The 11,279-nt window shown below is 41.9% G+C and overlaps 3 protein-coding genes across 4 annotated transcripts; all 3 read left to right on the forward strand.

Annotated features, from left to right (window-relative positions):
• Nucleotides 1–23: 23 nt before the first annotated feature.
• Nucleotides 24–467, forward strand: RB195_014805 (uncharacterized protein; the record flags this gene model as incomplete). Its single annotated transcript, XM_064205220.1, has 1 exon — nucleotides 24–467. The coding sequence occupies one exon, from the start codon at nucleotides 24–26 to the stop codon at nucleotides 465–467; it is 444 nt and encodes a 147-aa protein (XP_064061101.1).
• A 717-nt stretch (nucleotides 468–1,184) lies between these two features.
• Nucleotides 1,185–4,565, forward strand: RB195_014806 (uncharacterized protein; the record flags this gene model as incomplete). Of its 2 annotated transcripts, XM_064205221.1 has the most annotated exons (7): nucleotides 1,185–1,259; nucleotides 1,346–1,507; nucleotides 3,329–3,388; nucleotides 3,454–3,511; nucleotides 4,148–4,264; nucleotides 4,314–4,386; nucleotides 4,439–4,565. In XM_064205221.1, the coding sequence occupies 7 exons, from the start codon at nucleotides 1,185–1,187 to the stop codon at nucleotides 4,563–4,565; spliced, it is 672 nt and encodes a 223-aa protein (XP_064061102.1). The 2 variants fall into 2 exon arrangements, with proteins under 2 accessions (XP_064061102.1, XP_064061103.1); XM_064205222.1 differs by lacking the exons at nucleotides 1,185–1,259; nucleotides 1,346–1,507 and having other exon boundaries at nucleotides 3,374–3,388.
• Nucleotides 4,566–6,458: 1,893 nt separating this feature from the next.
• RB195_014807 (uncharacterized protein) lies at nucleotides 6,459–6,898 on the forward strand (the record flags this gene model as incomplete). Its single annotated transcript, XM_064205223.1, has 2 exons — nucleotides 6,459–6,704; nucleotides 6,764–6,898. 2 exons carry the CDS (start codon nucleotides 6,459–6,461, stop codon nucleotides 6,896–6,898), a joined length of 381 nt encoding a protein of 126 aa, XP_064061104.1.
• Between the last annotated feature and the right edge of the window lie 4,381 nt (nucleotides 6,899–11,279).

Raw genomic sequence — 11,279 nt, forward strand, 5'->3', positions numbered from 1 at the left:
TAGGGATCTCCTGATTCCTGTTGATGTACACGTCACCACGGCTATGGCAAAAAGACATCCACCCTTTCGAACAACTTACGACCCGAATAGGACCTTTGCGAATAAGAAGATGTGGTTCAACGCCAGTTTTGGCTATCTTAGTCGCTTACACTTCAACATCAAACTACGAAGAAGAACTCGAAGCTTTCTATATGAACCTAGGGAAGTTCTACAAAGAAGACCACACTTTCTACAAGGTCATTGTTGGTGATTTTAACGCCAAAAGTAGCCCCAGAAGAACGTCTGGAGAACTTCACACCGGGACTCACGGCCTACAATGGAACGAACATTGGAAAAGACTTTACAAGTTTGTTGTGACGACTAAGACCATCCATGGGAACTCGCAATTCCAGAAACCCTCCCCTGTATCTGGACATGAGAGTCGCCCTGTGGAGGGTACTGAAAATGACCACATGAATCGACAATAAGAAACTTCAATCGGCCCGTTGAACACCTTCACGACACCACCTGGAAGTTTGAGACTTTCAAAACTACCAAGAGACGCCTGTCTCCGGAAGCCTGTGAGGTCATAAGTCAGATAGGAGCGCCACGCTCAAGATTGCAAACCTTTGCAGAGAGGCGATGGAAGAAGACCTTAAAGAGAGAAGAGCAGAAGTGCTGGCAGAAGCTTCAGAGACATGAAGGAGAATTTGCTACGTCCGTCGAGACTTTGCCAATCAAATGACTGCTCCCTCGAGTCAAAATGGAACAAACAACCACAGCTTCGGAAAGAGAAGTGGAGAAAATCATCCATAGTTTCTATTCTGATTTCGACAGCCATGTCCACTTGCTTCCTCACCTGTGGGAAGACAGACATGTAATTTTGGATATTCTCCCACTTGAAGTACGACATGCTATCATGATAGCAAGAAATTGTACGGCATCCGGTCCCAGCAGGAGAACATTTGAACATCTGGAGATTCTTCCGTTTCTTCCTCCTATCGACACTCTGGCGGGGCTCTTCACTCGCTGGAGTGCGAGGTTCTTAATCAGTTAACTAGTAAGACCGTGTTGTTGTTTACAAAGGCAGATCCACATGACATCGGCAATTATCGCTCAATCCACTTGCTATCCGTCATCTACAAATTCTTTAAAAGAAGAATCTTTAACAGGATTGAAAAAGTGTTAGATGAAGCACAGCCGGAATGAGTGAGCAACCAGGGTTTCGCGAAGGATTCAGCACTATTGACCACCGTCATACTGTTTCGAAGCTCATCAAGGTAGTGTACAAGATGCCACTGTGCCTGACTTTTATTGATATGAAAAAAACCTTCGACAACCAAAAATACCTACTAAGTACATGAAGGTTCTTCGAGAGTTGTACAGTGAGTTCGCGATAGGAAATTCTTCATTCTACAAGAATATCGTCATCGACATGAGTAGAGCGGTCCAACGGAGTGATACAACCTTACCTAAAATAACCACTCTAGATATTGCAGTGCAAAAGCGGGAATGGGACGATACGGGGGTGAGAACTGATGATCGGCAGCTAAACTATCTGCGCTTTGCTGATAACATCGTTCTGATAATATCCAGCATTGATTTTCCTCCGAATCTGTTAAATTATATATTCCAATGTATAATCAAAAACACCACTACGTTATTACCACTACGTTATGCGTACAGCTACGTTTATTTGGGTCGGAAATCGAAAATGAAAAACGGCCTGACCTCCGACTTGAGCAGAAGGAAACGAGCGACTTCGACAACTTATAGGAGTACTAGTATACCGATAGTACTATAGTTAACCTTAACAATCCTTACGAATACTACGGCCAACTTCAACGTGACTTTTATTAAATTCAGAAGCCGGAAATGTTGACAGTGATTCGTTTTGCTCATCTGGCACTTCAACTTAGCGATCCAAAAACAAGAAATTAAACAATCAGAGCGGACAATTTTCACAGAGTGAGAAATTTCTTACAAAGTGATATATATATATATATATATATATATATATATATATAAAACTTTGCCAATAGTTGGTTGGTCTGCAGCTTCACTGACAGATGCCAGCACTGACTACCTTTCAGTCATCCACCTTTTTGCTTCTTCCTTCACGTCGTTGTCTATATTCATAGAAAGTCTGAGGCAAAGTTTCGACGAAGTCTCCACCACGCGGGAGCTAGGAGTCTGTATTACTTCATCCTCTCGTTAGACGTTCTGCACAAACTGTGCTTTCTTTTTGTTGTTTGCAGTCCGGTTCTGTCCGCTACAATTCGTTCAGCATCGTCTTTGCATCACTTTCGAAAAAAGAAAGAAGCCATCGCTGTGGTACGGTACGGTGCTGCAGTCATGAACAGATTTGGGTACGTAGCATAACCTCGCCGCACAACCTTAACAGTGAATATTCTGAGAACGATGGAGCTGTGTCGTACTAGTATACCGATGTTAGCACTTTTCTAATGTTGACAAATACGACCAAGCAATGCGTCCACTCTTTTATCAAATGACGCTAGTAGTAGTTGGTTGCACGTGAGCTACGCTTCATGATCGAGCGTCCTTCTTTCGTGAGTTTAAGGTCTCCGAGAACACTTCGTAGAAGAGACTGAGCAAACATATCAGACAGTAGTTTCGAACGTCGTAGGTCACTTCTGCTGGATGAGAATAGTTTGCATCTCCTATTATATTATCCGTGATCATTTTATTTGTACTCTTTTAAAATTACAAAAAGAGAATGTCTGCCACAGAAAAGAAACTCAGCTTATATGAAATCATGTCCGTTTTGCCGATAAACTGCTTCTAATTACGAGCACCGTGCCTTGGTCCAGCCAGCGTTTGGTTATGCCCAACGGTCCGGCTTATTCACCAATAGTCATGACTAAATGGTGGCTGTAACGAAGAAAATAAATCAAATTAAACACTTGTAAAACCAAAGAAAGATATAAAGCTACAAAAAATTGTAGAAGAAGATGCCATATCTTTTTCCACAATTCGCTCAAGTGGAAAAAGCTTTTGGAAAAAGTTCAATTGGTTGGGACTGTTTATGCTTCTACGAGTCACAGTTTGGAATAGTTGTGTGTTGCAGATTTATTTTCTTGTTGACAACGGCACCACAATATGAATAAATAAGCGAAAAACAAGATCTGCAAAATGTGCAAATATCGTGTTGTTCACCTTTTTGTATGGAGTTAGTAATTTCTGGTCGAAGTCGCTCTAATTATGCCCCCTGAAACTCATGTGATTTCTGATTAAAATATGATCTCGTGTCTCCGTCGCAAAAACAAGCACTGCGTGCAACACGAAAATATGCAAATCAAGCAAAACTTTGTTGCCTATAAATGCTCAGGTCATTGAGTTATCAGTAGACATTGCTGCACTCAAGTTTCAAAAGATGATTCTCGTGACGGTGGGTTACGGTACTTCAGAAAACTTGTTGAATAGAAGAAGATTTTTTACTCATATTGTTTTTAGTGTATTTTGAGTGCAATTCTGATGAGCGACGTCAAAGCGGTTAATGTCGATAACCTGTGTGAGTTTAAAGTTCGAGTACTTCCTGGGGTAAAGGAGCGAATCACAAGGAATAAAGAGAAATGAAATTTTGATCTGATTTGCTACATTTTAGTAATCTACGATAAAGTCTTTCAATTAGAAAGCAACAGCAAAGAAAACTTGATTTAAATGTTTCTTCTCGCCTCGAAATGAAGAAAACAAAAGAATCGTCATGCCGATGTGATTGCAAGATTGGAGATACTGACTCTGATCAAATCGTCTGATCGATCTGTTGGAATTGGGAAATAATGGGATTATCACTGGGTTATAAACAAGTACTCTAGAAGCGAAGAATAATTGCTCTCCCCCAGCCCAGAACACAGCTTCACACATGCGTGCACTTATTCCTTAAGTAATCATTTCTCATCATGGAAGTTAGAGAACACATCTAGAAGAATTTTTAGTTGAACTTCTATTTAGTTTGTATCTGTAGAACAAAACATAAAATGATAGCTGCAAGACACCCGAAATGCCTCTTACCCACATACCAAAATGTACAGTTACGATAACGAAGCCAGTACTCAATTTTTCCCTTTCGGAATGCCTTGGTTGGCCGAATTCTAATTTGACTTAATTCTTCACCATCAGGTGAGTGAGAATTGCTACCATTTTTCAGCCATCATTCCAAACCTGTCTTGCACAACGATCTTTTGCAAATCCGGCTACAAATGTGTTATGCTGGTGCCTGATGATTGCGTTGGCTGTCAACCTTTTCCTCGATGTGTTCAACAAGGTTGACTTCTCAATTCGTGGAGATTCCATTTCGCAAGATGTAATTTTAGAATGCAATACATCATGTGTATTGCCGTGCCCCTTCTTTTCCACATGTGTGCTTGTTTCTTCACCAACTACTTGGTATGTCTTCTTTGTCGTTTTTCACTGAAATGTTGAGCTCACTTTTTTTCAGCTGCCCAAAGGCTACTTGTCGTAGAAGACAAATCTTCACTATTTCTCCACCAATTCCATTCACAATCGAACCTCCCAAGGTGACGGCAATTGTGAAGCCGGGAGGTCCAGTAAAGCAGATTCCATGATGAACATTATTATTTGGTCATGATAAACTAAATTTCCGCCAAAACTTTATAAGTAAAGTCTACGAACAACAAGCCTTTCACTAGTAAACCAGAACTGCTAAGGTAAGAGTTCGTGCAAAAACTAGGCGTTTTTCTCAAAACATGTCGAGAAACCAAGAGGAAAGAGAAATTGACAAAAACCTTGTTCATGAGGAAAAAATCCTGAAGAACGTTCTTCCGAGCTGAACGGGCGGAGCGCAAAGTTTGCGCATTGCAACAAAAATCATCGCAAAAAAAAGCGTCCGGAATCCTCCGTTTACACTGATACATGAAGAGATGGACGGAATCACTACCTTTCTTACAATCTACGACCCCGTATAGACATTACCCACCTGTTACCACACCGCCCCGGATTCGAGAGGTGATGCCTTTAAGAATATTTATACCAAGATGTTTATAGCGATCACGGCCTTCTCCACACCAATTTAGAATAAACTTTGCCGCAGATAGCTTGCTACAGGACGCAGAGTAGCCTCCGTGCAAAGATTTGATTCGATTACTCATTGTGTCGATTCCACTGGTTTCTGTTTGAGGCTAAAGACTGAGCAAGGAGATGCTAGCTGGCATTTTAGCGTATGCCGATAACAAATCTTTTATCATTTGGGAAGGAGATCTCCGTTTTATTAATTTGTTGTTTTTATGCTTTTTTTCCTGAGCTCGGCTTGATTAGCACAAGCCGAGGTTTATCATTGCATTCATTTGTCTTTTCAGTTCCAGAGTGCCAATAGGTAGAGAAAAAGATGCCGCATTTTTTGAAGAAGGAAGTGCTCTGGAAAAAAGGATGCAACAAGGATTTGTGTAAACTACATCACATCTTGATCACCTTCAGCACATGTTAGTACATTTTCCTCACCTCCACTGCATGACACTTGTAACATATGAATTCAATGACAATGCCAGCATTAACCTTGCCAACAAATCTGACCTGATGAGGGAATCCGCTAGAGATGGGCTTGTAGACTGTGGGATCAGGGGTGGTTCCGCTCACCTTTCCCCAATCGTCCTAGAATAAACTGGAACCGCTTTAGTTCGTACGAGGTACGCTAGAACGCTATTCTATGTATGCGTTCTTGTCCCCTCAACAACGTATTCATTGCTCTCTTGAATAGGCAGTCGAGGAGAATTCACTGGTTGGTGCGGCTGGATCCGGCTCTTGGGAGAGATGAGCCACACTGATTCCGCAACCTACCCCCCCATCTCTAGTTTGTCCAGCGGTTTCCCTAATTACGTCAGATTCTTGGTATGCGCATTAATATTATAAATATTCCTCAAACTCCCCTCTCTCCTTGCATATCGTTGACATCGATTCAACTACGCAAGAGCACAAAAAAATCGATAGATTTCCAAACTATACTTGGTCGTGCTCAGTTGTTAGATACGTAGCTCGTTTTCGACTGATTGAAAAGCTTTTGTTTATTTTATTTCATCGAAAAAACGTTTCTCGCTTCTGGCTGCCCAAGGTCAGCTTGTCGCAGGTGTACTGATGGGCCAGCGGCGATTTTTCTCTGCATATGCATATCTCATGCGTCTCATGCATATCGTTGAACAAGGAGATTTTTTGCGACAATATATACCACGAATATTCTACAATTTAGTTTTGGTCCTCAATGTGACACATGCATAGCAAACTCAACTTTTGCAAATTTCTGCCGGATGCAGCGCCTGCCAGATCGCGAACTTTCGACAACAAACCTCTATCTAGGCATTATACTAGAATACTACTACTACTTACTCTTCACGTTCATATCTACCGTTTAAATCACACACATGTTATTCCTGTCATACGCTATCATCTTAAAAACAAAACGAAGGCTATAAAAAGGCCAGAATCGGTTAAGAAACTCCACTGGAAGTATGTCTTCAATTCCGCCTGGTGATATCAACACCCAGCCTAATGCGAAGATTGTCTTCAACGCTCCGTACGACGACAAGCATACCTATCACATCAAGATCATCAACTCATCTGGACGTCGCATTGGATGGGCTATCAAGACGACAAACATGAGGAGACTCGGTGTCGACCCTGCATGCGGTGTTCTTGACCCCAAGGAGGCCACCCTCATGGCCGTTTCCTGCGATGTGTTCGATTACGGTCGTGAGGTGAAGTCTACCAGAGCGCGGGTATGAATATATAAGTGCATTCAATGTCTTTTTCTCAGGACACGAACAACGACCGTATTACCGTAGAATGGTGCAACACTCCAGAAGGAGCTGCGAAACAGTTCCGTCGAGAATGGTTCCAGGGCGATGGTATGGTGCGCAGGAAGAACCTTCCCATCGAGTACAACCCTTAATTGCCATTTGATAAAGATGTGGATTTTCATGTTGCTGCTAGTATAAAGACGCAGCATAAATAACATGTTCTGAATCACGAAAGAATCATAACAGTCACATGTTGATGTCGGAGTAGTAATCAGTCGTTCACACGCAGGAGGCAGATGGCGTAAAAAGCATGGGATCATGTGAGGACAAATATCATATAGTATCAATATAATATAATATCATAATATAATATATAATATAATATAATATAATATATAATATAATATATATAATATCATATCAAATATCATATATCATAGCAATATCATGTGTGGCAATGTGGCAAATGAGATGATATTAATCGGGTAACTGAGATTGTCGAAGAGAATGTGTGAAATGTCCGCCGAAATCATTCTTTAAGGCTGTTCTGTTTAACGGAAACTATAGCATTAAGACTTCTATTCCGGTGGTGGTTTCGCTCATCCCGAAAAGGAAGAGAAATTGAAGCCTCATTTTAGGATGGGCGGAGAAAATCCTGCGAAGGCCTACTCAGCAGGAACTGAACTCACGACACAGTGTGCTCTGTGTGAAACGACACTACATGTACTTAGAAGAAGTACCTAAAATTAATTCCTATAAGTACTAGTATTCAACAAGTTACACTGATGAAAGTGAATATGCAAATTTCAAATCGACGTTCCAAGGAAGATAGGAAATTTTCAAATTTTGTTTTCAAAACTAGAATTTCTATGAGAAGTGTGGGGTTTTTATTTGGGCGATTTTGCATATTAAAATTAGATGAAGCTCATTTTTCTCCAATTCCTTGCCCCTGAAAAAAACGGTCTTTATCTATACGAGGTGCGTTAGAACGCGTTAACCTTGAACACGGGTCGCGTCCACGAAATAGCACCGGCGCCACAACGCTCAATATGGGATGCGACGGGTCCGCCGGCGTCGGATTGGTGCACCGGCGCCACAACGTTCAATAAGGGGTGCGACGGGTCCGCCTGCGTCGGATTGATGCACCGGCGCCACAACGCTCAATATGGGGTGCGACGGGTCCGCCGGAGTCGGATTGGTGCACCGGCGCCACAACACTCAATATGGGTTGCGACGGGTCCGCCGGCGCCAGATACCTATAGGAGGGGCTGCGACGGGATCTGACGTGGAACGTTATCTTCATCAGAAGCATGATGTCTTTCACGTCATTTTATGCCAAAACATTATTCTTTGATAACTGTTCATAGAAAACAGGAAGAAAACGCATATTTCGCGTGATACTGCCTATAATATATTGATAAGGAGTGTTTGAAGCTGAAGTTCGAATGTTCTTCAAATGCAGAGCTGACGCGTTTAGAAGACTATGAAATCTTTTGCTTTCAGTTATAATATAAAAAAGGAAAGAAAGATTGTTGGAGATACACAAGTCCAATGTCATAGAACTAATAACACTAATATTAATTTTCGTTGATCAGTAAAGGCGAGCGAAGAAACCCCACAGAAAGTCTGAAGTCCGGCTTAAGCCGAACGCTCAGAGTGATTCTGTAATAACTGTTGGGGAAACAAAAGGGAAACCTATACTTTGAGTAATGATTTCAAGTCGTGTCTATATTACATTGGTATCGAAGGAGTGCTTAAAGGTGAAGTGTGAGTGTTCTCCAAATGTAGAACTGACGCGTTTAGAAAGAAAACTATGAAATCTTTCGCCAAAATTTCCTTTAAGAAAAAGAAGAAGACGTTGTTAGAAAAATACAATTCTAATTTACAGAAAATGTCACTATTATTAATTTATTTTCATTAATCAGTGATGGCGAGTAGAGCGAAAACCACAGAAAGTCTGAAGTCCGGTTCAGATTCGTTCAAGTTCGTGTTCAGACTGGTATACAATAACGAGCTTGTTCTGTCACGCGCGTGTGTGTGTGTGTGTGTGTGTGTGTGTGTGTGTGTGTGTGTGTGTGTGTGTGTGTGTGTGTGTGTGTGTGTGTGTGTGTGTGTGTGTGTGTGTGTGTGTGTGTGTGTGTGTGTGTGTGTGTGTGTGTGTGTGTGTGTGTGTGTGTGTGTGTGTGTGTGTGTGTGTGTGTGTGTGTGTGTGTGTGTGTGTGTGTGTGTGTGTGTGTGTGTGTGTGTGTGTGTGTGTGTGTGTCTCACGAAATTCGAAAAATGGGGTGCGACGGGTCCAATGGCGTCGGAGCGTCGGATTGGTGCGCAGGCGCCAGATAGCTACAATATGGGGTGTGACAGGTCCCGCGGTGTCGGTGCCAAATAGCTACAAAATGGAGTGTGACGGGTTCAACGGCGTCGAAATAGTTGCGCAATATCTTTGTTTGCATGTCGCAAAAGGTAAATGGGACTTTTCGTAGCCGTGCCCATTGGGCGCATTACTTTTCACCTTTATGACTCCTTAGCACGTGTAATTCCCTGTACGTTTGCTACAAGTTGGTAACATGCCTTCCTCAGAAAGTAGAAACACGCATGCAAACGACTGCTCAAATAGTAGCGAACAGTTCACATGATCTGACGTAGAACGTTATCTTTATCACTATCTTCCACGTCATTTTGTGCTAAAACATCTTTCTTTGATATCTCTCGGGTAGATACAGGAGGAAAACCCAAATTTCGGGCAATACTCTCAAATTGTGTCTACATTATAAAGGTATCGATAGAGTGTTTGAAGCTGAAGTTTGAATGTTCTCCAAATTTAGAAGTGACGCGTTTAGAAAGAAAACAATGAAATCTTTCGCCTTTGTTAATAATAATGTTAATAAAAAAGACGAAGAAAGATTGTTAGAGGTACACAAATCTAATTTCACGGAAAAGGGCACTAATATTGATTTTCGTTGATCAGTGGAGGGAGCGAAGCGAACACCACAGAAAGCCTGAAGTTCGGCTTCAGCCGGAAGGCGTCAAATTGGTGCGACCGCGCCAGAAAGAAAAAGAGATGAGGCGGATCTCATGATGCGAGATTGATGCTTAGGGCGCCAAAGAGCGGTAAAATAGCGTTGGAGAGATCCCACCCTATTTTTCCGCTGTCGAACTGGTGTCCCGCGGTGCAGTAGTATCGCGCAATAACTCCATGTACATTTGCAGAAAGTACATGAGACGTTGAAAAAAATTCCATAGCCGTGATAACTCCACGCGTTACTCTTAATTGCCATGTGCTCCTCGGCAAATCTATTTTCTTACGCGTTTGTCTTTGTGTGTTTGTCTGGTAACAAGTTTTCTTCAAAAACATGAAACACGTATGCAAACGGTTGATTAAAAGCATCACCCCACGAATCTGGGGTGGAGCGGGTTTCAAGAGGGTTATGCCTGCACAGGGTCGTAGATTATGAGGAGAAAGGTGATTCCATTTATTTCTTTCCAATTGCCGTAAAAAACGGCCCGAAAGATGCAGCGCGTGCACAAGGGTAGCGCGCTCCAATCAAACTCATTGTCGAAAATAGCGCCCCAGAACGCTCGAAACTGCATCTTCCGGGCCGTTTTTTACGGCAATTAGGAAGAAATGGACGGAACTACCCTCCCCATAATCTACGACTCCGTGTAGGCATAACCTACCTGGAACGCGCACCACCACAGATTCGTGGGTGATGCCTTTAAACAGTAGCAAACAGTTCACATGATCTTTCATAGAACCTTACCTTTATCAGCGTCAAATGATAACGATCACGTCATTCTTAAACCACCATTCTGTGCTAATTGTTTTACAAGAACAGGAAGAAAACAAATAATTTGAATGCACCATTGCTTTTTTCTTGAAAATTCGATTTAAAATCTAAAAGTTTATTTATTAATTAAAACTATTATTTAAAATCTAAAGACATTTCTCGAGTCTTTTTCTTGAGTTAAGACGTTTGAGACGTCAGCGCTGAACGTGATGATTTCTCAGGTCAAAAGCAAATGCAATGGGCTTTTGCATCTTCTTCTTTCTCCAACGCAATCCTTTCAATTGGCTAAAGATGACGATCAACATACGTTGATAGCTCAAAGTGGAAGTAAACAGAGGCTTGGTCGTTGAGATGAGATCAAAGGAAGATTATTCTTTCTATGACCACACCACCACAGGATATGCTAGCCAATGATTGGTTTTCCTGAAGAATAATTGCAATTGAAATCTAGAAATCCCGAACCCACTTGTGTTCAAATAACGGAGTACGCCTAAACTATCTGGCAAAACAGGTCAAACCGAAACACTTCAACAGTCTAGATTCTGGTGAGCGTGTCTGCTAAACAAACGCCAAAAACGCACCGGCACATTCTTTACTGAACGCCACAAATATCAGGTGAAGTAAAAAGTTCTAAGCGTTCTCGCTAGATGTCTTTAGTGAGGCATATTTGACGATGTAAAAATCACAGGGGAGGGGAGGGGAGGGGGGGGGGGGGGCGATGGGGTCATACTTTACGACGATCTCAAAG

This window comes from Necator americanus, chromosome V (assembly GCF_031761385.1).
Source record: "Necator americanus strain Aroian chromosome V, whole genome shotgun sequence".
Taxonomy (NCBI): Eukaryota; Metazoa; Nematoda; class Chromadorea; order Rhabditida; family Ancylostomatidae; genus Necator; species Necator americanus.